We start from the raw sequence: 27,589 nt of genomic DNA on the forward strand, positions 1-27,589 counted from the left end.
AATGAAACTGTCGCCATTAGCAGCACGGTTATACTTATAATATTTACTTTATAACTTTTCTAATTTTATTTAACATTTGTTATAACGGATAATATATAAAATTTCGAGTAAAAATATATTTTTTAAGATTTATATGGAGATATATTATGACTTATTAAAAAAAAAAGATGTGATTGTCACAAATTGGGACACCGTTATTAATAGAGACATTCATCTTATACTGACAAAATGCTTGTTGCATGAAAACACATCTTAATATATTTATGTTAAATCATGATGCAAGCAATATATATGTACCGAAATATATCCATCTGAGTTCGTAGAAGTGAAGGAAATGCGAATGTAACAGCACATATATTCCATCTTTTCGTTCTTTCACATATTTTCCCTTTTGATACGTGCTAATTACTTATGATCCGATTAATATTTAAAGATACCGCAGGAACATATACGAAAGCGACGTAACTTATCGATCATCGATCCTCCGTCCCCGCAGCTCGCACGTGCATCACTACGGACGCGCGCGCGCACGAGCGCGCATGGCGGGGACGCGCACGTGTAAATATTTACCGGCGCATGCGTGACTAGTTCGTCCGGAGGGTCACGTGACCGCGCGCGGTATAAAACGATGCCGATGCGCCGGCCGGTATTACAACCGTAGAAAACTTCCACAGGAGTGGACACGACGCGGCCGTTTGTCGACCTCGCGGGAAAAGAAATACGACGACGAGAAAAGGCAGCCGCGTCGGGAAAAGTCGTCGCGTTAACGTTATCGGTCGGGTGACGCTCCGACGTTTATAAATTATCGAGTCTCCGGGACAATTGCCTGCCGGGAGAGCGCGCGCTCCTGCGTCCTGAAGTTGGCAGAAAATCGCAGCAGCGATTAATCTCGGTCCGCCATCGTCGGCGAAGACTCCCGATCAAATCGCGCCATTGGTGCGACCGTTGGCGGCGAACTGGAGACATCCTCTCGACGACGCACCGTAGCGACCGGCGATCGTGGAGCGCCAGTGAGAGTTCATTCGTCCCGAAACACGTGCGGCGCGGGCAGGCAAGACGAGCGGGTGCAAACTCTACTCGGATCTCAACTTCGCGGACCTCAACTTCTCATAGTTCGCCCGTGACCCCCGCTGTCGGCGATGGACGCCAAGAACGAGTGGGACTACTCCATCGAGAAAGGTGAGTGCACGGTGGTGTGTCCTTCGAAAGCGCGCGTTCATCGATCGATCTCGATCTCACGCGCGACCCGAAAATTTTCGTTGTATTTCGTCATATGATTCACATTATTATGTGACAGGTTACTTATGCTTACAGTCTTGAAATTTCGGAGAAGAAACTGCCCTTTTCCCCTACTTTTCCGCGGATTTCTCCGGTTTCCGTACAAAAATTCGTTTAGAAAAATTCACGTGTGTGCTCGATTAAAATCTTCTTTCCTCGTAAAGAAGATAAGAAACCAAACAAATTTGCAGGAAGATTGGGAAAACAGACTAGTTTTTTTCCTTTGAAAGTATACCTAAAACGGCCAATTTGTCGTGACATTGAGGTTATAAAAATTCAATAGTTGTACGTAAAAGAGAGAGGGAGAGAAAGAAAGATAGCATTATTTATTACGCGTTTTGGGAAAATTTCGCTTAAGTGCAACTTTGAAATAATACAAAATTCAAATTGAGATATTATCTTTACAAGAATAAGGCTTACAAATGTAATGCGTATAGAGCAACCATTAGTTTGAATTACGAATATTGTAGTTTAAGTTAAGATAATCAATCGAAATAGAAATAGAAAGAGAGAGAGAGAGAGAGAGAGAGAAATAAATAAAAACGTTTATTTTCCTTTGCACTTTAAGAGTGTTTGACAAATTTAAAAAATATACATATATTTATAAAAAAAGTTGAAAATAAAAAAAAACAAATAAGAAATAAAAATAAATATATATCATAATATATGTGTGTGTATGTGTGTATATAATGTACATAAGAGTATGATAAAAGAAAGAGCAGGTCAGAATTTTTGAAAGCACATCTGGGATCTGTGCTTCCTCCTTTAGAGAGAGAGAGAGAGAGAGAGAGAGAGAGAAAGAGAGAGAGAATATGACGTAGAAATGATAAAATGCAATAACAGGAATCGCAAGGAAAGTCCTCGTGGGAGAGTTTTCGAGGAAAACGCACGAGGATTTAATTATCCTTCAGCGATTGATTCTCTCGCATTATTACGCTATCGTTCGATTTTCCTGTAAGTCGCGCAAGTAGTTAGCTCGGCGGTTCCAGCCTCGCGTATGTCGCGTCTAATGAGTACACATCGAAATTATTGATTGTCCACTTTATCACGTGCATCCGTGATCATCATCCAATATGTGTACACATACCGGGACCGTATTTCTCTACTTAATATTACAATCACTATTACGCAGCCGCCGCGCTGGGCGTACCTCGTTTACAGTTTGAAATTAACTACGACGAACGCATACATGCATACGCGATAACTCCTATCGGCCGGAGTTAATTGAATCGGTCGTCATATAAGAGGCGGTAAACTTACGTTATCAAAAGTCAGTGGCTTCCTTTTTCCGAGAGTTTATCGTATGGTAAAAATAACGCAGAATTCGAATTCAGATTTACGCGTTTCAATCGTAAGAATCTTCACGGGAATCGAAGAAAATGTCTAACAAATTAGAAAAAGGAGCGTGTAATTTTCACACGAAGACAAAGATTTCTCCCTTGTCGTTATAGACTGTTTTCTTTCTTTTCTTTTCCTTTCTCCCTCTTTTTCTTTCCTCGTCTACCAGTTACAGCAAAGAGTCGGACAAAAAATACGTCAGCCTTTTCATTTCGTCGCAACGCCCCGCGTTTTCTTAGGGGCTCCGTCAAATAGGACAACAATAACGAAACGTATTGGCCGCACGTGTAAACCTTCGTTATTCCTTTTCGTCATTCTCCGAGTTTCCCCTTTCTTCTTTCTTACTTTTTTTTATTAAAGTCGAGCGGAAACTTTGTTTTCAACTTTAATAATCTCGTGATATCAGCTTGTTTTCTCTCGAGTCTTTTTATCGACCCTATCGTCGACGTTAACTTTACAATTAATAACAATTCGTATCTCGTCGGGAAATCTCGCACGCGCTTTTACGTAAGAATTTGCGCGCAAAAACACCCGAAGAATTATCTGTACGTGAATATCATCGTTATTTTTTGCAACGTGTTCGCGATTATCAAGTTTGATTCGCGTACTCCGCTATAATGCCCGCCCGTTGTCGATTTTATTAATTATTAATTAATTCGTCCACGAATGGATCTCAAGTCGAAATTCTGGTCGCTTAAACCTTTGGTTCTATAACATATCAGGAGTTAAGATAACAAAATAGGTTCAATTTCAATTCTAATAATACATTGAGAGAATTGAAGATTCAAGAGAGAATTTAAAAAGTCAATGTTGTCAAAGTAGGTTTTTATTAGTCCATAGACCGTCTAAGTAGGCGTATAAACTATTCTTATGGACATCGGAGAAGTATCAAAATCGGAATCCTGAGTCGAAATTTTAGTTCTACATTAAGTCTTTGAATGGAGAAAACGGAAAGAACTTTCCATTTGTAGCGTCAAAAGAGCACTAATAATGATCCTTTGATGCTACAAAGAGGATTTAGACCTCCCGGGAAGAAATTGTAAATTTTACATTAAGTCTTCAAATGGAGAGAACGGAAATAACTTCTCGAACAATAAGATAAAAATTATTTATTTCTTTTTTATTATCTTAATCACACTCTTAAGGTATCGTCAATGATTTTGTCGGAAACATTCTTAATCATGTTTAATCGATTGAATTTATATGTATTTGTAGTATCAAAGTGAGCACAATAGAAGACCATTAAAGACTTAATGCAGAACTGAAATTTCGACTGGAGGATCGCGGGGTAGACGGCTGTTCGCGGACGCGAAAAGCTCAAACGAGAGCTGTCACGTCGCGTACTTTTGCCCAGCCTCATTTGTCGCTCGCCCATTTTCGTCGGCTCGGTTTCCGGATGGCACCGGAGGCGCTCACTGACCCGGGGCCATTGTCTTCGGCCGCGAATGCAGGGCGAGCGGGCCGTGCCAAGCGTACGGGGGTGCTTTCACAGCCTTCGTGGAACACGGGGCACGACTCCGTGGGTAAATGAAAATCAATAGTTTTCTTCCGTACTCTAGGCCGATGCACCTGTTCCCGCGGAAAGTACAGGCGCGCACCGGTACACCGACACGGACGGTCGCACACACGCATGGCCGTGCACGTGCAAGCGGTCACGCATACAGAGGCGGGGGGTCGCAGACCCAGTTTCACTTTGTTCCGCCGGGTTGCCGTGCATGCCCCCGAAACGCCCTTAATCTCGAGTCAATTTGTCAGCGCTATCTTTCAGCCGATTGCGAGCGACGGCCGCGCGCGCGCGCCGATTGCGAATCGCATGCATCCTTGGGAGCGGGATTCTTGCCAAAATCGCAGATAGAGAGAGAGAGAGAGAGAGGTAGACCTCGTAAAGCGATGATTAAGTCATTTGGCGGCTAAGCGGGTGGCTTGGCCGCGGCTGGGAAAGGCTCGGTGCTTGAAATTGATCGATGTATTTGGCCGTCATAAATTATTTCAGAGAATCCACCGTTTCCACGATGCCTCTCGTGTAATAGCGGGTTGCCGTTCCGCGACTCGAGCGGGATTGTTTTGCCGAGGATTTATCTCGTTTGCGGTTTCGCGAAGATCGAAGAATCTCGGGCGACCGGGATCGATCGCCGATAACGCTCCGCGAAATCGCTCTTCCGACCAATTTTCACGCGATATTCTCTCTGTTAGGTATGATGTAATATGATTAGTATTATTACCGGTATGTCGAAATGACTTGCGAGATCGCCTGAGCTGAAATTTTAGTTTCACATTAAATCTTTAAAGGTCTTTCATCGTGCTCTTTTGATGCTACAAGTGAGAGGTCATTTCTCCAATTGAGAATTTAACGTGGAACTAAGTAGGCTTAATATAGGATCCAAATTTCGATTCGGTCGAGGTAGAGGCTCTTGCAAGAGGACTAAGATTAACGTGCACGACATGGATTTAGGTTGTTGTCGAGGCGAATGCTCGATTTCAATTGAATCCCATCTATAGTAGAAACAGCAAATATTTTCATTCCGTTTCTTCCGATCGTTGGCGTCGGATATTCCAATATTGCCTAACTACGACGGCTGATGATCCTAAGATCGCAACAGTGTGCTACGAATTCCTAAGGTTAGGAAAAAGACATATATACTTTAATTTGCTTTTCAATATACAACCTTCTTAGTAATACACGGAATATATTTCTACTACGGCACGTGTAACAGGGTTTTGCAGCGAATCTTTCACTAGCCAAAATCAGTGAGGTATTAGACAAAAATGCTGGAAGAGTTTCCACTAAAAATTGGTGAATACTCACTGATTACCGGCAGAATATTGTTTCACTGGTTCAATTAATGACATTTTTACTGATTCGACTTAAGAGGGTATAAATAAGCTGCTAGAAAGAGAGAGAGAGAAAGAGAGATAAAGAGAGACGTTTTCAATTTTTCCTCTTTTCCTTTTAGCAATTTTATTCTAAACATTTTATATTCATCCTTTTTGTATACCGAAGGTACCATTTCCATTTATAAATAGATAAATAAATCAATCAATAAATAAAAATAAACATAAAAAGTCTGCTTGAAAACGGAGGACGCGCTCGAGAGAATGACGCGCTCGTCGGTTTCGTGGACTGGCGCGGGAGAACATCGCGAGATCGCGAAAGAGAAACAGAGAAATCGTGGCCAAGAGTGAGCTTAAACACACATATATATATATATATATATATATATATATATATATATATATGTCGAGACCGTGGTCACCCGACTGGTGCGTGGCCTTAAGACAGTATTTCCCGAGATTCATCGCGTCGCAAGGTTGAACGAACCTTCGAACGGTCGTCGATCGTTGGCGCTATTTGCCGTCTCGTAAGAACGCAAGCGCGACGCGGATTTAAATCGTCAATTTGGCCGTCGATAAAACCGCTTATCGTAATCTGCCGATGGCACACTTCGACGTTGTTCGCGCGTTTCCTTTCGTTTGCACAGCCCCTCGGCTGTCACGGCCAAACTTGGGCGACTCTGTCGTAGCGAATGAAAGGTACGCTATTGAGAAAAAGAAGGAAAAGGACTCTTGACCTAAATCCCGCGAGCGCGTGTAGTCTTTTATCATAAATATATAATCGGCTGGAGCGCAAGGACGACTTGCCGGCTAATTACGCTCAATGGAGGAATGGTGGAAGATAATCGTCGGATGTCCGACGAAAATCTGCCTCGCGCAGCGATGTCGCAACGCGTTTTCGACTGCAAGAAACCATCTAAGAAAGCGTTTTATTACGCGGCCGCGGTTATCCTCCAACGGGAATACGCGTGACCGTCGGTCTCAATGTCACAGACGGATTTATTACGCTCTTACGCCTACAAATGACTAATTCGTCTCACTCTGCCGATTCCCGCGCCTCCAATTTTCCCGAATGACACGGACGTGTTCCGAATATGCCTCGCATTGCTCGCATCTTCAAAAATCTACATAATTCCTACTACTACACGAAAAAACACATTTAGTTGGCTCAAACTAAATTCTTATGTGGATATAAACAAACAAAAAATGTTGGTCGTGAGAACTAAAATTTTCTTTTCTGAACCGGACCTTTTTCACTTTCGTTTCAGCAAACCAAACTTTTGATTCGGAGAATCAAACTTTGGTTCTCACAACCAAAACATTTGTTTGCCCGTATCCAAATAAGAACTCTGTTTGGATCAACTAGATGGGTTCCCTGGTATACATAAGATGACAAATTAATATTATTATTAACCGTAGTTCGCCACATTCTGGTCCAACGCTGAACGTTTGTCGGTTTTCAATATTAATTAGAATGATAATGACAAATTTCGACGATCTCACCGGAATGTGACGAATTAAAGTTTCGAAAATAAATATGTCTAGCTAGGATTAAGGTCGACGGCACATTTCGTGCATATATTCTCTTTTTATCTTGCGGTTTTTTTATATTCTTGAGATTGCTCGAGTCAATTTCATTCCCGCAAAACGCAATTACGCGTATCGACGAGATGATTAGATATCAGCCGCAGATACGCCTAATAAAATAGACTTGTACGGCATAATTCAATCGTATGTAGTCGCGATGTTCGAAGGCAATCATTCGAGAACTCCTAGTTCTCGAGGGAAGGATGCAAGCAAGCTCGCTCGCAGCGAGCGAGCGACCTATGTATGTGCATCGGAGAGTCGAATGACGCGTGCATGATGCACGCGCTGCATGCATAAGCGCACTTGTGTGCCGCATATTGTGTCACGTGTGATCTCAGAATTGAGCCTGATCACGCGGAAGCTGACGATGGTTCGTACGTTGCGAAATTCCTTTTCTGACATCCGTGTTGATCGATCGGTATTCTATTCGCGCGCATCACGTAATGTCATATTTATATTGACATTCTCAGTCCTTTGCGCGAGGAGCATTCTGTGCTAAAAGGCGAGTTCGACATCTAATTACACAGCAAATAACGTCGAGATCACGTGCGCCGATAAAGAAAGATTAATGTCGAGGCACGAGACGTACGTCACCGATAAGGAAAACGTGAGATTATTAACGACAATCGGCTCAATCGGTTGCCCGCCGATCTCGCTGAAATTCGCATTAGCCCGAAATTCGCGTTTATCGTTTTCGATCGGCGAGCAGCTTGAAATCCCGCAGAACGCGATAAATTGTATCATTTTAACGAGCGAGTAAGTTGGGTAAGCTCGACGCTTTTCATCAGCGTTTCAGCCGCTTATCGTTTTACTAATGCGTCACACGTAGCAAATATTGTTGTTTCTGTCGCATTTTTCACGCGAATTAATTAAACGAGCAAACATCGAGAGCTGACAGATGTGGCGCCGTCGGTTTAGCAGCTTCGATAAGAACGAATTTCAGTCAATTATCACGTAACACGCGTCCCGTGATAAAAAAGGTGTGTCTGTGTGCATAAAACTTGACTTGCGCGCGCGCACGCACGCGAGAGAGCTTTTTCTTAGGTCGTAATTAATTCGAAACGACTTATATCTACAAACAATATTATCTTGTTGACGCGACTACAGCAACGGGTTTCATTTTTCGCAGTTCGAGATTATATTTGCAAATTCGATTGCGCATGGCAGAAAACAGATTATCAAAATTTTATAACTCGCCTTCTAGTATTTTCATCGATCATTATTTTCGCGATCGAGTTGGTGACAATAATACCTCTTTATTCATTTGCATGACGGTACAGACGCCCGTAATGCTAATTGGATTTTCGGTGGAAAAAGACTGGCAAACAGCTGAAACATTTAATACGTTATCGTTCATAATAACAAATATATAAAATTTATGGTTTCAAAGTTTCAGAAAAAACCGTTTTCCCCCATTTTTCCGCGGATTTCTTCGCTTTCTGTCCCGAGAGTAGAAAAATTCGTTTAGAAAGATTCACGTGCACGGAAAAAAAATTCAATAAAATTTCCAACAGCACGCGTAATTGAAGTAAATCTTCTTGATTCAATAACGATATCATTGAAACTAATATTTTAATTATTGAAACAATACGTAACGCAAGAGTTTTAATGATATTTGTCACTGCATCGAGAAGTTTACTCCAATTACGCTGCTGTTGGAAATTTTATTGATTTAGCAGCATCTTTCCGTGTGTGTTCGGTTAAAACCTGCTACGTTTATTTTTCCGCAGAGCAGGCAAAAAACCAACGAAATCCGCGAAAAAATATGGGGGAAATGGTTTTTTCCAAAACTTTAAAAGTATATATAAAAAATAAAAGTTACTACACCACCGAGACTCTCAGAAACCAGGTACGTTTGTAATTCACTTTTCGTGAATTTCTCAGAGCTATATACAATCAAATTTTACAAATGTTAATTGGATGCTTTCCTTCTTCTCGTTGCAGGCCCCAGTACATGGGTGACGAAGTTTCCCATGGCGGCCGGTTCGAGGCAGAGTCCGGTGAACATCGAGACCTCTCGGGCGGAATCCGATCACGAGGCTCTCAGCAGTAAACCCCTACGATGGAAATATCCGGCAACGGCCTCGCGGACGCTGGTTAATCCCGGCTATTGCTGGCGGGTGGACGTCGACGGCGAGGGCACGTGTGAGTAGCCTTTTGTCACCGCTCGTGTTCTCTAGAATGTTATCTTTATTATTATTACTTGAAAACGTTCTTTTTACCCCCGGCTAAAAAGAATGAGTTTTATCGCGGTCCTCGCTTTTTCTCTCGGTCGCTCGCAGAGTATTAACATATTTAACAAGGATCGGTCGGTAGCGGAGGTGAACAGCACCCGCGGCGGCGAACCGTGCGCGACTCGATCGCGCGTGTGAGTGTGCGCGCGCGCGCGCGAAAGAACTCCCTCCTCCCTTCGGAACGTGGAAACGATCGCGGTCGCGAAAACTTTGAATTGCAGATCATCGGGAGGATGCAAATGCGGCGCGGCACGTCGCGTCGCGAAATTAGCGTAGCGCCCGCGCACTATCCAGAGATGGCGATCCAGTGTAATTTTAGACGATTGTTCGTAACACCGTCCCGACCTCGCGTTCCATCGCATTCTATAAACATTTTACATTGGCAGCGGCGCGGCGGGAATGACTCTGCTGCTCGACTCTGCATCTCGGCTCTGCAGCTCGTTAAATTAGAATCCGTACATCCTGCGCCCTAAACCGACGATCTGTCCTAAGTAGGAGAGTGACGTCAGAGGATGTTGATATTCATTTCCAGTAATGCTTAGTTCATGACGTCGTTGAGACGTCTAATGGACGTTCATAGCGCGTCATTTTCTACGTCAATTAAAAACGTCATATTGAAGACGGCCAACGGACCAAATATTTTATTCCTTTGAAAACCTTCTGTATGGTCTTTCTGCTTATATTTATTTATATGACTTGATCCAAGTAATTTATTTAACTCTCCGTTAGTCTCAATATTTTTCCCATGAACCGTCGCGATATATCACACAAATACAATAATTTTTCCGTTATTTTCCTCTAATTCTTTCTGAAACAGTTGTTGTTTCATTAACAGTTGACTAGTAGACCAGACACTAAAATATGTAAAAAACAACGAAGAACAACAAGAATAAAGAAAAAAACATTGATAAAAACAAGTTCGACCTTGAGGCCGTACAGTAACGTTGTAGCCTGAACGTATCTGTCGGATACACTTGCAACTAACGGAGAGTTAATCCAAATAAAAATCCGCTAAGAAGTATTGGAGTAATTATTTACATGAATACAGCACTTTTTTCTGCGTATTCAGTCATAGAAGTCCAGCAGCGGAGGTCGCGATTAGGGAAAAGCGGATGACCGCTACGGGAATGGAAGGACACATGTACGTATGAAGATGTAGTGACACAAAAATAAAATGACAAATTTTTCTTTACTATACAAATAAAATGATAAAACACATTATTTCGTTTGAACCATATCAATAGATAAATTCCACAGCAAATCAACATCGAACGATCGTTAATTTTATCCTATATTAGTCCAATTTTTGTCGTCAGTCAGACGTCACAGAATGACGTCTAATGGATTCGTCCATATCGATGTGTCATTGTCTGGTCCCCAAAGAGCCGACTCATGACATCTACTTCCGCTCATGACCGAAATGTGTCGTCTTCTCGACGTCTCTTTCCTGCCTAGAGTCTGTCTTCCTTACGTAATACAGTCTTGCCTTTCTTTCTTTTTTCTTTTTTATGTCAATTTAATATATCACGCGGACCTTACGTAAGAGACGCGAACGTGATACGGCACGGTCTGTTTTGTCGCGATGTTACGTGTTCCGAGAACGCCGCTGGCGGCCGAGGGGAGCGGGTTGTCTGGGTTCGCGTACACACACCGGGCGATTTGAAATAACAGCCGCGAGCCGCGTACATACGAATATTCCCGCAGTACTTCATCGTATATCGTTACGAAGGTTTCACTGTCGAGTTCGTGCCACTTGGGGAGGCTTTTACCTTCGTGGAGTGCCCGAGGCATATTCGAAATGAGGACGACCGTGCCGTAGCGTATTATGTGTATTCATATGTGGCGCGCTCGCCATCGCTCCGCGCGGCGATGTGTTACACAAAACAATAGATAGAATGCCGCGATAATCACGCCGCACTTACTCCTGGTAAGTGCGGCGTCGAGCGAGGAGCGGCGACTCGCGCGAGCTCGTTTCTTTCTTCCCGAGGAATTTAACAGGAATTCAATTTCGAGGAGGAAAATCCCGTCACTCAAGATTACTCAACGTAGAATTTAAAATTTCGACTCGGGAACGGAGGAAGCGCGATAAGTCTTTCTTTGATGCTGCGAAGGGAATTTAGTCCTCCAGCGTCTAATGTTAGTTCCACATCAGGCCTTCGAGTGGAGGAAACAGCGATAATTTCCTCGTTTGTAGCATCAAAGCAGCGCAATTTCGCGAAACCCCCGACGATCAGCCGTCGTCGCGATCATTCGCGAAAGTTTACCTTGTTCTTGTTTATCGAGTAATTTTAGATTCTCCCGCGACTCCGAGGATTTTGTCGAGGCGTTCGTCTCGCGGTGTTAAAATGTGCGCCAAATTTTCCGTACGATTTATTATGGCCGAGCGGGACGACGACGGCGACGGTGATAAAATGCGTCGCAGCGCGTGGTTCTCTCCTCGGCCATCCGCCGACGCAAATGAGTCACGCGGTACAGATGCAGCGATCCACCTCGTTGTAGCCCCCGTGCGATTCATGTAGTTTGGTTAATCAGGCGTATCCTGTAATAGAGAGCGGCCCCGTGACGGGCCGCTGTTACGTACCCTTGTGCGCGCGTAAAAGCGCGCTCGGAAAACTTCCATGGTCGGAAGCAACGCGGAACCGACGCTCGAAATGGTTTCGCAGTTCGTCGCTCCGTGAGGTCGTCGCAATAACGGCTCGTAAATGATACACCACGGTTTTCTCCGCAGTTTTGAGCGGCGGACCGTTGATGGATGACGTTTACAAGCTGGAGCAGTATCACTGTCACTGGGGATGCAGCGACTCCCGGGGATCCGAGCACACCGTGGACGGTCAGGCCTTCGCTGGAGAGGTACAGCAACCTAACTGTTTCCCAAAGCGTTAAGGTTTCTAGGAAGACTAAGGGAATGACTCAGCGGAATGGCTGATTTGCAATTTTAATACCATGTTTTTATGCCTTGAGTCTTTTTAAATTATCATTTAAAATTTCTTGAAGAAATTATTATTTAAAATTATCGTTTAGAATTTTTGTCGCTATACAGGGTGCCTCAGTGTCTCGTGATGTGTAGAGAAATAAAAAATAATCTGCCCGTATTTGTAATATTGTCATTGTATATTTGTCTTAATTTTGATCAAAATTAATATTCATTGCTCGGATAGTTAAATCAAGTTATAAAAACGTGAATAATGAACTTATGTAGGAGCCCCTTAATATCGCCACTGAAGATCCAGCATTTTACGAACCAACTACCTTAAAGCGAAGGCTTGCACCGATAAGTCAGTCATTCTGCTGAAACCCTGAGGCTGGAACTACAATAAGTGTATTAAGCCTTTAGCCTCTTGCTCTGAGTAATAAAATGTAATTTCTGACAAAAGGCGTTTCTCGCGCTGCGCCAAAGATCATAATAACGCTTAAATCTTAAGAACCGCAACGTCTGATAACGTTAGAAACGCTTTTCGCTAGAAACGTATAATCATTCGAATTTAATATTACGAAAAACAAAGACAGTTTATCACACCTGTTGTGGATCCGGACTAAGGGCGAGACGTGAAACGCGCGTTCTCGCGGCAACGCACTTCGCGACGGCTCGACGAGTTAGACCTCGTGTCTCGGATCAGCAGGCGGACAATTAACCGCGTTAGTCCGTTATTCGCAGTTAATGGTGCGCTCCATAGTAGCTTGTTGGTAATTCAATCGCGTATGCAGCATGATTCACCATGTGCGCGATCATTCGTACGAGCTTATGGCAGCGTCGACCTTGCCGGGAGCTGCTCGCCGTATGAGATTTATCGCGACGCTTTTTAACTTCGCCGAGGATAAGTCGAAGCTCGTGTACGCTCGTTGCTTGTCTTCGAGTACGTTTTTTCTCCCTCGCAGGACCGAGAGGCAAAAAGGATCGTTCTCTCGGAAAAATGTGACGGCGAAAAGACGATAATTACCGACAGGCGGTGCTGTAATATTGCGCCGCCTGTTCTATTTGCATCTGTTCGATCCTCTTAAATAGCGTCCGCGGCGTTATTACACGTTTGTTTTGAACGTCGCATCGATAATACGAGCCAGCGACGTGCCAAATGATCTTCTGGCAACTGTGCGTGTTTGAATGCCCGCGTATCGCGTTACGGGCGAGAAAAGAACAACAGACGAGCCGAGTGGGAGCAATAATTGGCATTATTGTTGGAACAACTCGCGTGTGAATAACAGCCGAACGAGACGCCCGTCCACCTGTCCGCGTCGCGGAATGTCAAAAGAAAATTCCCGAGGACAGATAAGAGGCCGTCCGTGAATTGCCGAAGAGGATGCTAATAATTAGCCGAAAAATTGCGTGTTTCCTGCGCGCCGATCTGCGATCCGCCGGGACGAAACCGTCGCGAGAATTCTCCCAGACGTTCTCGCCGCGGAAAGGCGCTCCGCGATAAATCGATTATGCAATCCTCGCGCGTCTGATCTTTCATAAACAGCCGACTTCGACCTGACCCTGCTTACGATCGCGGAAATATTAGCGATTCACGAATACAAAAAAGGAAGATGGAGAAACTTGCTCGTCGTCGGATCTGCCGGAATCTGCGAACCGACGGAAGAAGTTCAAGGCTCGCGCGAATCATTACTGTCGGCGAAAGAATCTCCGAACGTATCCGAGTCGGAATTTTAATCCCACTTTAAGTCTAATTTAGTTTTACATTAAATCCCCCAAGGTCATCTACTCTGCTCCTTTGGTACTACAAGTGGAAATTTATTCCCGTTTTCTTCCTCTTGAAGACTTAATGTAAAATGAAAAATGTCGACTCAGGTGGTAATAGCCCGAGTCGAAATTTCAGTTCCGTATTAAGCCTGTTTGGTTCTGCATTGAGTCTTCAAAGGTATTGTGCTCCTTTGATGCCAGAAATGGGAAGTTACTTCCGTTTTCTCCATCTAAAGACTTAATGCGAAACCAAGTGGACCTAATATAGAACTAACATTTCCACTCGGCTGGATCCTTTCTCGTACATCCTCCGAGCGTCGATTCTTTCTGGCAGCGTGCTGCTCCGAAGCGATTCGAACTCTATGCTAATTAAACGACCCGCGTCTTAAACGCATTAGCGAGTCAATTGGCGGTCGCAGCGAGCTGGCCAATTCGATCGCTGCGCACGTCCCCGATTTGTTCTCCGATGCGCTCGCAGAGCGAACGCGCAGCGAGTGGGCGATGCACTTTTCGTCTCCGGCACGACGACGACGACGACGACGTGGACGACGCTCGCTCTATCGTAAAATTGCACGGGCCGCACAAATGATATCCCGTGGTACGATCGTATCGGGGAACTAGGTTGATCGGATGTACGGATATCCGCGGAATTTCTCAGCCAGTCGAGTTACCGCACCGATTGCATAATCCCTCTAACGATCACCCGTCAGGCGCAATTATCATTTATTGATGCCGATAAAGTACTCCGTTATGTATATCTCCGCGTTCGATGACGCAGATCATCGCGTACTCGACGGATTGTGCATCACCGGTTGACGACGCGAGAGTGCGATTAAACACAGCGCGTCGAAGAATAAGCAATAGCAGCGGCACGGTCCGATTATCGAGGCGAGACGAGATTAGTATTAATGAACGCCTCGGGCTCTTTTCAGCAGTACAAATATAGAAACTGACGTTTCTTAATTGACAGTTGGACGGTGGGACGATTAAAGTACTCGTTGCGCCCAGTCAACCTGCTCGTTTCGCCTCCTCCTCGATTGCCCGCTATTAGACTTAATACGCGTGATTTAGATTCATTAGATGGTTCCGTTTGTTTCAGTTGCATCTGGTACACTGGAACACCAGCAAGTACGAGACTTTCGCCGAAGCTGCAAAAGCACCCGACGGTCTGGCCGTTCTCGGGGTTTTCCTCAAGGTAGGTACATACATACGCGGGGAAAATAAATTTTGCTGGAACAGCGAATTTGTTTGTTGATGTAATGATGACAAAACATTTTTGTTTCAACAGCAGAAAGATTTGTTGAGAGCATTAATTGCTGGATATATGGACAGCAAGACAATTTGGTTGTAACCAACCAAGTTTTATTGCCGTCGCAACGGCGTTTTGCTATAACAACAAAATTATTTTTCCCGCGTGACAAATCTTTTCGCTGTCACTGTATTGGCAAGCAATTTGCTGTTCCAGCGAAACTTCTGTTCTCCGTGCGTGATCACGCCGAAGAGATACCGCGTGAGGTTTTACGGACGACGGAAACCTTGTCGCCTTGTCGTTCATCTCGAATCAGTTGGACACTCCCACAGGTGTCAATCTTTCGAGCTTTTTTATTATGAAGTTAAGGAGTGTCCACACGGAAAGAAAAGAAAATCTCTCGGTTCATGTAACAAACAACCGAGAGCAGACAAAAACTCGGAAACGAGAAACGGCGTTTCTGTTATCACGATTGAAAGCTTCCGTTTGAATATCGGCTGGGTTAAAATCCGATTAAGATAACTGAGAAATAATGGATTAAATAGAAATTGCCTTCCTGTTCCCGCGATCGAGTTCCCGTCTGGTCGCCGGACAACGGAAAATCGGTTACACGAGCTTTTTCACGGGGGTTTTTCCTCCATGAACGATTCACGCGCTCGACATCTTATATTTTTCAATATCAGGTCTGTGCGGAAGATTTGTCGAGGTCCTGTCGAGGATATGAAATGGCAAAGCATTGCGATAGAAGCCGTAGTTCTTTTCCGGGATTCTAATGCGCCTTGACGCTCCGTTCACATTGCGCGCAGTTTGTGTACGGATTCGCGCGCGCGCGCGCGCGTCATAGTTCTTTACTCAAGCCTTTTACGTAAGACGTAAGCTGTCCGCAAGCAGAATCCGTAACAGTGTCACCAGCCTTGCCGTAATCGGTCGATTATGTAAACACGAGACAGACATAATTATTCGGCGAATCAAACGCGAAACAAGACACATACGTTTTCATCGGGCGCGCACGACGCTGTCGTTTGCGTTCGCGCACGTAAAGAACACCTCGATCGCGTGCAACTGCAATTATTCTCTTCCGCTTCGCGCAATACCTTTGTGTGCAACATTTAGGTTGCGGCTCTGTGCAACTCGATATCCCATACGAGCGAGAGAAGATCGCGACTCGGGCCGAGCGCATGAAACAGGCACGGAAGTGGCTCACTTTTCCTCCATTTATTTAGAAACGCCTCATTTCTTCTCATTTTTAAGTAAAAAAAGATTCACTTTTCTTGCTTTTTTCTTACTCAATTTGAAGAAACCTTTTTAGAAAGAATTCCATCACAGGAAATTATTTTCGATAGCTCTGGCTTTTTAGAAGGCAAAATAAAAAATTGAAAGAAAATAGAATGTAATATAAACTTGTCTTTTTTTCAATGGAAAACTCCGGAAAATTTAAAAATAAGTGTTCTTCTCTCACGAAGAGGAGACTCAAGGCGGCTATTCGTCGTTGCGTAAAATCGCACGTAGACGTAAGATTTTCAGATGATAAAAAAAAGAAGAAAAGCTCACGAAGCGTTTTGCTGTTTGTTTCCTGGGCTCGGGAAACTGCGATTGTTTCTTACGTAACGTCGAATAGCTTCGGGATCCGTTAATGTCGCATAAAATACAAGGGACGTAGGTATCGACGGGAATTTATGTGCCACGCGTGATGCTCGACAACAACACGCCGGGCAATTCGGAAAATGTCATTGCGCAATCGATAGTGAGCATCGGCGCGAACTCGAACGCTTTGATCGCACTCGCTCGTCTGAACTATTCTCTGCTGTTTCATTTCCGGCCGTTGTCTCGACACTACTTTCAAGTTCTCACGGGCGATAAGAAGACCGTTTAGCCGAGAAACTGGTTAATTTTCTCCAACTTCTAAGTCAAGTTTTTAAATTCGCGCGTTAACAAACGCCAATTTCGTCGCAGGTTGGCAAGACCCACGAGGAGATGGACAAGATCGCGCGCCTGCTACCTTTCGTCTCGCACAAGGACGAGGAGATCGACATCACGGAGACGATCGACCCCGGCAAACTCTTGCCCGGTAAGTCCAATATCGAGCGGCGGTTTCGCGATTTCGCCTTCCTTTTGATCAGGTATTCCGTCGCAAGTGCGCCTCGTGATCCGTGTCCTTGTTGTTCTTAACGTCTGACTCCTTGCAATATTCAATCGTACTCGGGGTCGAGTCTGTTTCTAGTTTTAAACTCTCGGAAAAATCCGATTTCTTTCCGCGGATGAATGAGAAAAATTGGAAAAACACGGATTTTTCAATTCTCCCGCGGATCTCTTCGGTTTCTTTTCGAGCGAAAATTGAAAAGAAGCGATTTTTTTTTCAACTATAAGTGTGTTTGTCATAAATGCGCGTAGCACGTTTGATGATTTATGCGAGTCGTTCGAGTCGCACGTGGGCGAATTCGCGCGGAAAATGCGCGAAAGCGACGAGAGAGCACTTGGAGTCGCTTCGAAGTCGACGATGCAGACGCGTCTCCGCCAGTTAACATTACTAACGAAAATCTGTCTCCTCGCGTATGTTGTCCCTCCGTCGCGTCGCCGCTTTACTCGCGCGCGACCGCACGCACCACACAGTGCGCGGTGGACGAGCCGGCACGCAGAGATGCGTGAATCCGTGCATGCGCTGGGCTGACCGAATCATACCACGCCACGAGAACAAATGGGACTTTCAAGGTTCGTATCGCCTTGAACCACTTCGGAGCAGGAGAAGCTGCGCGCTCGAGCGCGCTCTCGCCCCGCATGCTTCTTTTTTTCAGAAATCAACGAGAGAGCAATCCGAAAATGTCTCGTGACCCTCCATTTCCCTCTTTCTCGCGAGTGCACACGATTTCGCAATTTTCCCGAAGCCCTGCATGCTTCAGAGCGCACCCGGCCGACCGGTTCAGGCCGGACGCACGTTAGGTTTCGCAGGGATCGATGTTTCTTTTATTTTGTCACACGCTCCGATGGGAAAAGTTAATTCAGCCCAGGAGGAGTTATTTCTTCCAAACGCAACGCAACATTTTTGCTCAGAGATGTTAGCAATGTTTTTTCCTTTTCATTCTTACGGAGACTACATTGAGAACAAATATTTATTCGGTGAGTACTAATAACATATTTATTTATATTAATAGACATATTTATATGTTGAAAAATTTTCATATGAGGAAATGTTCATTTTCTTAAATCCGTTGCTTCTCATGAAAGCAATTGTTTATTATATTTGAAGAAAAGAATTTAGATTTAAGTAAATATGTTATTAGCACCCGAATAAATATTTTTTTTATCACTTCTTTCACAGTGCACACACTTGTACGTTCTTGAAGTGTTTCACTTGTACGAATATAGCACATAAGTCATTGGTCATTGGTGACATTTTATTTATTATTATTATTAGGTAATTTAGATTTTGCTAATGCACTTGAGTCAATCAATATTCTACTTTCTACAAACGGCACGGTTACATGTACATGTATGTGAATTCCCTGCACTTCTGCCTGTATAGATAGTTATCGGAAAGATATTAACACCGATGTATCCTCGTCATTGCATATCGGTGTTCCGGAGACACGTTCTGAGCGTACCGATAACACTAAAAGATAAGGCAAACGGCGAGTACGCATTTTCACGAAAGATTTCCTCCCGGGCGAATTAAGTGGCACATTAATCAAATTGTGTAACTCCACTCTCCTCGATACAGTCGTTGTATTGTGTGTCGTTAGTCATTCTTCGATCTCTCACTGTCCTCCGCACGGATGAATGAAAACACATCTATAATTCCGGATGCTTTATCACGTGCCTCGAATCTCGTGTTGAAACAGAAGGTATCATTCAATTAAGCTTTCCTCGAGGGGTTCCTCCGAATTCCTAAATTTGATTGAACGGCACGAAGGGACCAATTTGGAAATGACCTTTTCACATCACGATGGAAAATAGAATCATAACAGAGATTCTGTCACTTTACAATATTCGATTGATTTCGCTCCACATTTATTACATTTATTAGCGGAATATTTTTTACTGTTAATTTAAGCGATCGCTTGGTCGCACGTCTGTACGTTATTTCGTTGCGTCGCTTTAATTGTCAACCTGAACATCACGGAAAAAGATAATTAGCTCCCACAGTTAAAGACTAGCTTCCACAGGTAAAAATTAGCTGTCCATACAACACACCTGAGATTTAATTAATTCAGTTCATTCATTTTCGTCTCTGTGTCTAATGTTTAGCCCCCTCAGCTAAACACTAGGTCTGGTAATTAAATTTCAGTTGTATTATATGGACAACTAATTCCTTTTTTCCGTGCGATTCATTAGCGTGTTTTCTTCGATTTGCGTTTTATACGATCGTGCAAAACGCCTTTGACACGTTTCTTTTGTTTTTTACGCAGACGATAACGGGTATTGGACGTACTTGGGCTCTCTGACCACGCCGCCGTGCAACGAGAGCGTCACTTGGATCCTCTTCAAGAAATATATCGAGGTGTCGCATCGCCAGCTGAACATTTTCCGCAATTTGCGAAAGTTCCCGCGTGGCGAGGAGTGTCCTTGCCACGAGAATCACGGAGCGGTGAGTATACACAGCTCGGCATACACGTAGAGAATTTTCCTCGAAGATATAAACATTCGTGAACCTAAAAAGTATCATAGCAATTTGCTCGGCTAGGATATACTTATAACGACGAAACAATTTCAAGGCAGCGTGAGAAATTTATAAAGCAGCGCGAACGACACGATGGAGGGCCCTATTATGGTTCTCATAATAAAGTGAGAATTACAAAAGTGAACGAATTTACTAGAATATTTATAATCTCATTAATCACCTAGTGAATTGGCTCACTTTTCTGACATTTCCTTCTACAAGTAAATTTATATGTAATTCGTTTAAAAATTATACCTGATCGAACTTTTCGCTCACTGCTGCCATATACAAGTTTTCGCTTCAGAATGAATACAGACACATTGCTGTTTTGCCTTACGTATTGGTTCTCTATCCCATACTGATTCTATCTTCACTTTTATTTCTTGTATTATGTTACTTTGATCTACTTTTATCCATCAGGTTTCTCGGGAACAATAAAGTTATTATTATCATTATCCTAGTCGTGCAAAATATAAGTCTAGTAAATTGCGCTGTTAGAATGCTACGTCATTTGACAGAAATTGCGTGTACGAACCTTGCGGATACCGCACACCGATTGCGCGAGATATTGCGATCGTCGTAACTTTTTTCCCCTTTCAGTCTTCGGCCAACTCGCCGCGCGGCGGTCGCTCATCCCTCTCGCCTTTTTCCCCGGTCTTTCCTTATCCGAAACTATAAACCCCATAGATATGGACTGGCGATTTCCTATAGTTTCTGTACTAGAAGTAATGTCCGAAGGAAGTTAGAAAGGGAAACGTACTTCTCAGTACTTCTCTCTAAAAACATTTCCGGACACTTTAATCCATTTCGGATGAGGCTGCCAACATTTTGAGACCCATGAGATTCAAATAGTTTCAGGGTAATTGGGATCTAAGGAACTCAAAAAACCTAAAATCGGAATTTTCCGATTAGCCGTTTTCCCCGGTAAATAGTCGGAACATTTACCTTGATTAACACCCGATGTATACCTGGCGAATCATATCATAACAGTAATCGTTATTTTCGGTGATTTTTGAACTTTTGACAACAATATCTCATCATTGTTTTCTCAATTTTTATTTTTTATTAATTTTAATTAACTAATTAAAAAGATGAGACGATGCATTAAAAAGGTGTGTTTTGGAAGATTATGTTCCGTCCCTACCTGCCGTAGGGGAGATGACGAGTGGTGGCCAGGTGAAATTATTTTCCGAAAGGCAAGAATCCAAACTATACTTCAATAACAAGATTTAGGCCGCGACCTAACTTTACCATGGATAATAAATTGTCGAAGACAATTTGCTGTCCCTACAGAAACCGAGAACGCAATGCGTTAAGAAAGAGAAGTACTCCAAAGTATATTTTTTTCTCCAACTTCCTCCGGCCAGGAGGTCTGCTTCGTATCGCCAGTCCATATCCGTAAGGCCTACGTCCGAAACGATCGCGAGGATTTCCCCGTATCGCTTTCCCGCCGTATCATCCGGCGTCTCCTCCCCCGCCTCTGTTCCCGGGGTGATAAATGAACCGCGAAGTGTCGCGATCGGCGCGATCAACATGACGGCGAACGCCTCTGCGGCGACGCGATTACCATTTCCCTAGTCGCGAGATACATATCGTCGCCTTTTTCTCTTCTTTTCCTTCCCGCTCGATATACGTGTATATGTATCAAGCTCGGAGCTGCCGGGCTATTTTTAGGTATCCAGGACGTGGACGACCGACGGCACGTCCCGACGACCGGGAGTGTCGGACGCCGTCGTTTCTAATCTCCTCTTTTTGTCTCTCTCTCTCCGCCCCGCACAGGTGATCAACAACTTCCGTCCGACCATGCCGCTGGGGAATCGCGTCCTGCGGGAGTGCGGCAGCTTCTAAGGACGCCTCCTCCCGGGCCGCGAGAGCAAAGCCGATGATTCGCGACCCTCTTCGCCACGTCGTTTCCGCGAGCCATCGATCCCGGGAGCGACGACCACGGAGCGCGGCCGCCAACGGACGACGACCACGACGACGCCGGCGTTCCACGTGCCTTTCGATTAATCAACGAACACTCGCGCGTCCCGCGAACAACGGCCTCTCGCCTGTAATCGTGTTCCCCCGTAATCGAGGCTCCGCGATGACGTGTAATCGATTCCGCTGTCCCGCGGACGGACTTTCGGATTAGGAATATAAGTGCCCGCCGATTCGCGGCTTCGCCTCGGCACGGCTGACCCGACCAACTCTCTCCGCCGTATCCTCGCATTACCCGCGTCGATTACAGGGCGAGTCGCGGAGAGCCCAGGCGCGCTGTCATTGAAACACCGTATTGAAATCGCCGTTTGGCTCGCTTCGGCGGAATGTATCGTCGAATAAAAATGCTGGATGTGCGCGGATCCTCTCTTATCCCCTTCGCCTCCAACAGTCCGGATCTGCAATAGGTGTGATGAGGTTGCGTCTACGTAGAAAAAAATTGCCTTAAATCGATGACAGATACTCTCATATATATAAGCAAGATTATTAGAATATTTTTCGGAGACTTTGAGTCTTGAATCGGATGCAGCTGATACTCGCATCAATACAAATCCAGCCGAATCAGGACGAAGAATCTTCTAATAAGATTATAATATTCTCGCTTGTACGTGAAAGTATCTATTCTTGAAAACATCTATTCGAGGCTCATTTTTTCTGTGTGTAATAGGAATAATAAGGTTGTATCCTTTTGCTTTAAGCACTAAATTCCAACGTAATTTCGAAAGCGAAAAGGGTTTCCGGCGCTGCCAGACCTCGCAATTCCCAAGATTTAAGCGTCATTACGCCTTTTGTCGGAAATTACATTACATTTTATTGCCCGGGGCTAAAGGCTGACGGCTTACCACACCTACTGTAGATCCAGCCTTAGCCTTTTGCTCAAAAGCGATAAAATGTAACGTTATTTCGGACGAAAGGCGTTTCCCGCGCTGCCAAAGCTGCAATAACGCTTGAAACTCGGGAATTGCGGCTGTCTGATAGCGGTGGGAACGTTCCTTCGCTAGAAATTGCGTTAGAATTTCCTAAGTAGCCAGGCGATATCAAATGACATTTTAATGACATCTTATTGACGTTAGAGACGTCATTAAGCCGTTATTACGATGTCATTTGGCGTCACCTTGCTATTTTGGGTTAATGCTTAGAGCGAAAGGCTGAAGGCTTACCACAGCTGTCGTAGATCCGGACTAATGGAGAGTTTCGCTCGCGCTCTCGCGCAATTGCAATATTTCAAGATGCTTCCCATGTAGCGCGTTACTCATCAAGTACTCCCTGAGACGTCGACCGTAAGTACAAGATGCCTCCCACCAACCGGATGCGCTTTGACGACAGACAGATACACACGCGCATAGACGGGCTATTGGAAAGACTAAAAAAATACTCGGCAGGCCGTAATTATACAGATAACTATCGAGTACACCCGGTCTTTCGGCAGCTTCAGGGACGCGTCGTTGCGTCAGTTCCACCAATTGGCCATCTCGAGTATTTAGAACATTCCGAATATAGTACCGTATCCTTGAACGATCCGAAGTGGCGCCTCGTGGGCGGTTAATTTGAGGTGTGCCTTATCTAAGAAGCGTTCGATTCAAAGGATTTCTCGTTCTCAGCCGATCGCCTTAGGTCCCGCCTGTGTGCAGTCCCGTTCGTCAGCTGAATAAAGCCAGCCGGTCGTCTCGACGGACACTTCGCTCGCTCGGGGACGGGCGGAGTAACGGCGGGCTAAACAGGGACATCGCACGACACGCACGCGTGCGTGAGCATTTCATTTTAATTCTTCAAGTGCAATTACGAGTGAAACGTAGATTAAACGTTAGAGCGTCTGCTTTTCACGCGGGGAAATGTCGCTTTCTCGTTAATTAGATTCGCTCGATTCAGCTGCAGGTAGAAGAAACCGCGTTGCTTGCGGCCGAAACGGCGCGCCTCTGTGCGTGCAGACGCGTGCACGATCCGATGGACGAGGCGAAGAACAAGGATATCGCGACAGCGCACTGATCGGCCCTCAGGCCGCAGCGTCTCATTACGTCGCCCATACACGTTAGATTAATGTACAATAAATGTGGAGGGGGGGGAGTATAGTTGTTTTTTAAATACGATGACTCTTATGGCACGAACGCACGCGAGGAAAGTTCCGTCGTAGCGTCGTCGGATCGATCCGTCCGGGAGAAGATGGATTTGGTCCTTGCGGAAACGACGACGGTCCGGGCATTGTTCTCGCTTACGGATGCGTGTACGATCAGTCACAAGAAAGTTGCAACATTTCTTTTATCCGGTGAGTTCCGCCACGCATCTCGTATCCGATCGAAAAAATGTATCTCCTGAAAATGAGTGCACGGAAAAGAAGTTCCTATCGAATCGATAAAATTTCCAACAGCAAATGTTGAAACTACGATGTTGTGTGTTGTCTCAATGATTAAAGTAGTTCAATGTTCAATTCAATGGTCTCGATGACATCGCCAGATTGAAGAAGACCCGATCACGCGAGCTGTTGGGAAATCCACTAATTCAGCAGAATTTTCGTCCGTGTGAGATAGTTAATAAATTTTCCCACTGGACGCGGGATGCGTCTCGAAAGTTAACGAGAGAAAGTGTCGCAACCTTTCTGTAATCGACTCTATGCCCGTTCGCGCACGTTTTTCACTGATGAAATTAGGAACGCGTCAAGCGGTCGTGATTACAAGCCGCTGCTTACGGGTGTCGTCTGGCACGATCGGCAGCGCAGAAGTCGAATTCTAGTACGCAATGTAATTAGCAATGTAATAGCTCTTTATCATGCTCTTACTCGACAGGTAAAAGTATGATAAAAGTACTTTTTTCGCAATTTTTCCCGCATCCTCTGTTGCGCTTGTGACGTCGGGTGCGTCTCGCCTGCCATCACCTCCTCTCATAATCATCACCGCGCGAGTTTCGTGATTAGTGGCTCGCAATCGTGATCACTTGATGCTCTCCTGCGTTACATCGGGCAGAAGATGAGAGCGAATCTGTGGTGCAAGCGAGCATACACTGCGCGCATATATGTGGCGTTTGAAATAGTTGTTCGTGATATATTTATGAATAAAGAAAGGGTGCGTGCGCTTCTGTTGGCGCGCGAGAGATCCGAAGGATTGACCGAGAAAGATACATATATATATATATATATATATTCATAGGCTGAATGAAGCCGCACGATGTGACGGAAAACTCATACGTGCGCGCTCGCGAGAGCGACAACCTCGTTCTGCATCTCTCTTTTCGTCACGGCGGCGAAGAGAGATCGACGCGGCGGATCGCAGGGAGGTAGTCGCTCTCGGCCGCAGGCAACGGTGAAATTCACGTGACATAATCGCGTTGCGGAAAGTTTATCGCGCGCGCAACTGACGCGCCGAGCAACAAGTGATGCTGATGCCGCGACTGCAGCGGCGTCACTGTTGCGAGCGCGACTTTGAGACACGCGGCAACAGGTAACAATGACGTCGGTGCCTTTAGAAGTCAGAGGTGAGATCACGCGGCGGGTTCTCGCCGGCGCGAGATTTTGTCCCCGCGAGTCGCGAGTTCTGGGGCGTTCTCGTTGGTGAGAAAAACCCCTCTTCGTGTGAAATCCCGGCTGACACAAACGTGTGCGCGTGTGTGAAGTAACTAATGACGCGCGAGAAACGTCATAAAGACGTAATGAGAGACGGAGATGAAGCGCGGGCCACGGAGACTTCGAGCGTCAACGGCATTTTAATAACATAGATGATAGCTTTACCTTACTTCGTGCCATACGCTGGCGATTTTATGTATCATAACGTGCTATCTTGCGATGTATGTCGAATATATTCACATATTCGAATATATAACACCTTTGACACACCTTATCATGTTATACGTTCTCAGGAATCGCTGAGCGTTACTCGTAAGCTGCGGAGTTTGCGCGAGGTTTACGTCAAGTACGAGTACCACACTGAAAAAAAAAAAGAGAAACGAATTAGCTTCCTCTTTTTATCCGTACACGGAAAGATAAGTCCTTTACTCTCGTGAGGGTGGTTCAAAGGACGAGAGAGAAGTGGTGAACGGCGCGACAGCGTTCCCTCGAAGAAAACGCGCTGCGAAAAGTCCTCTGCGAAACCTCGCGAGATTCCGCGCGTTTTTGCAGTTCGTTCCTCGACTTGTAAAGTGACGCCTTCTTTCGTCGTCGCGACGGCGCTTCGTCCTCGTCGTCGTCGGAGATGCGAAATGCATGTGTTTGTATTTCATAGCCTGGATACTGTGATAGAGAGAGAGAGAGAGAGAGAAAATAAAGAGTTTTATCGTTCTCGTACGGTGATATTCGCGTGACGAGGTCGCGCCTTCCGATCGTTTATTACGCGCGATCATAGACATTTAGAATGTACTGAGCACTCCCATTAGAGGGCTGAAGTATTAATAAGGTATTAATAAGAGAGAGCAATAGGGACAGTGCTGATTCCCTTGTCCAATTGCGTGGGTTAGCGGAAAAGAGGGGAAGGAAAGACGAGAAGCGATGCATGGTCATAAATATTTATGTGTCTCCTCGCGCGATCAAATACATAATATTCCTCTCTTTCCTTCACTACGTCCTCTCTCACTCTTCTGTTTTCCCCGCATCACCCCTTCCTACTGTACGACAGAGAAAGCTCCACTGTCAGCATATCCTCCGTCCTTCCATCTAGGCTTCAACTCTCCGATGGCAATGCTCGGTTCACCCCACATGTCTACGCGCGACGCGCCGGCGAGTTTTCGCGTCGAGAGCCGCTGAGCGCGCTTCTATTCTGAGCCGCGGCGGCTCATATGAAAGAGTACAAGGCCGGCAACCGCTAATCCTCGTATCCCTCGACTTTGATGTTCACCGTCGTCGGCCAGGACCAGTTTCAAGGAGAGGAGGAAAACCGTGCGCGCATGAGAGAAGGTGCACGTGAGCGCGATACTCACCTTGATACGAGAGCCCGACAGTCTTTCCAGTAATTCCTCGAAAAACGCCTTCGAGCTGCGAAATTACGCGCAATGACGTTGAAACGTTGCAATTACCGTGCGATCAAATTGGAGCGCGCGCGTTGAGGCCGATTGAAAAATCACAAGTTGCATCGCCCGCGTCATTTCCGCGCCCGAGATTCGCCGTCTGAGAGAGTTTCACCTTTCAACGTCAAATATTTCCCCCCTCCCCTTTCTCTCTCTCTCTCTCTCTTTTTCTTTCTGCCTGACGGAGATTTTTAATATTTTAGCAAATGCCTCGCTGATTAGATTCGAACTTTTATTCGAGACGACGAACATCGCGCGACCGCACTAAGACCTTATCGCGAGCAGTCGCGTCGCTTTTTGATGCGTTCACGAGGTCTCAGAACCGGTCAGCGGCTCCGATGTGGCCGTATGAGGGTTACTACACTCTCACGGCGGTCGATCACACTTATACCCGCCGCATCGGGCCTGAGTAATGGCCGTTGAACGTGTTAATCCCTCGTCCGTATATGTGTGGGCCTTGAGAATCGATAGAAATAAAATGTCATGTAGGTGCAGTTTTCCATTGTAATGCGTTGCGCACAGAATAAATTGTTTCCATCTTTGCAATTACGCGCATTGCGCAATCAACTTGGTCTTGTCGGATGGTTTCTTTCTTTTTCTTTTTATCAAAAACTCGATGGGAAACGTGCCGTCTATGTGTATAATGGGTCGACGTATTCTGTGTAGATGCAATTAGATGCGATTAAAATAGCACAATGTGAATATGAGATCATGAGGCGATTAATTTTATTTAATTATTTTTAATTATGACTCATTTAATTAAATTAAAAAAA

At 45.0% G+C, this 27,589-nt stretch overlaps 1 protein-coding gene across 1 annotated transcript; it reads left to right on the top strand.

The window, feature by feature from the left end:
- Positions 1–658: 658 nt before the first annotated feature.
- LOC106746491 (carbonic anhydrase 2) lies at positions 659–27,362 on the top strand. Its single transcript, XM_014623139.1, has 7 exons — positions 659–1,179; positions 8,980–9,180; positions 11,998–12,119; positions 15,047–15,142; positions 17,150–17,264; positions 19,600–19,778; positions 21,630–27,362. The coding sequence occupies exons 1-7, from the start codon at positions 1,140–1,142 to the stop codon at positions 21,696–21,698; spliced, it is 822 nt and encodes a 273-aa protein (XP_014478625.1). The 5' UTR covers positions 659–1,139; the 3' UTR covers positions 21,699–27,362.
- Positions 27,363–27,589: the final 227 nt, after the last annotated feature.

The sequence above is a fragment of the Dinoponera quadriceps genome, unplaced genomic scaffold (assembly GCF_001313825.1).
Source record: "Dinoponera quadriceps isolate SergipeBrazil2010 unplaced genomic scaffold, ASM131382v1 scaffold1850, whole genome shotgun sequence".
NCBI lineage: Eukaryota > Metazoa > Arthropoda > Insecta > Hymenoptera > Formicidae > Dinoponera > Dinoponera quadriceps.

Excerpts from the sequence above, each read along its gene's own strand:
- LOC106746491 (XM_014623139.1), top strand. The coding sequence starts at position 1,140 with ATGGACGCCAAGAACGAGTGGGACTACTCCATCGAGAAAG. Across the intron at positions 15,143-17,149 it reads TTCTCGGGGTTTTCCTCAAG|GTTGGCAAGACCCACGAGGA; the intron begins GTAGGTACATAC and ends ATTTCGTCGCAG. Across the intron at positions 17,265-19,599 it reads CCCCGGCAAACTCTTGCCCG|ACGATAACGGGTATTGGACG; the intron begins GTAAGTCCAATA and ends TTTTTTACGCAG.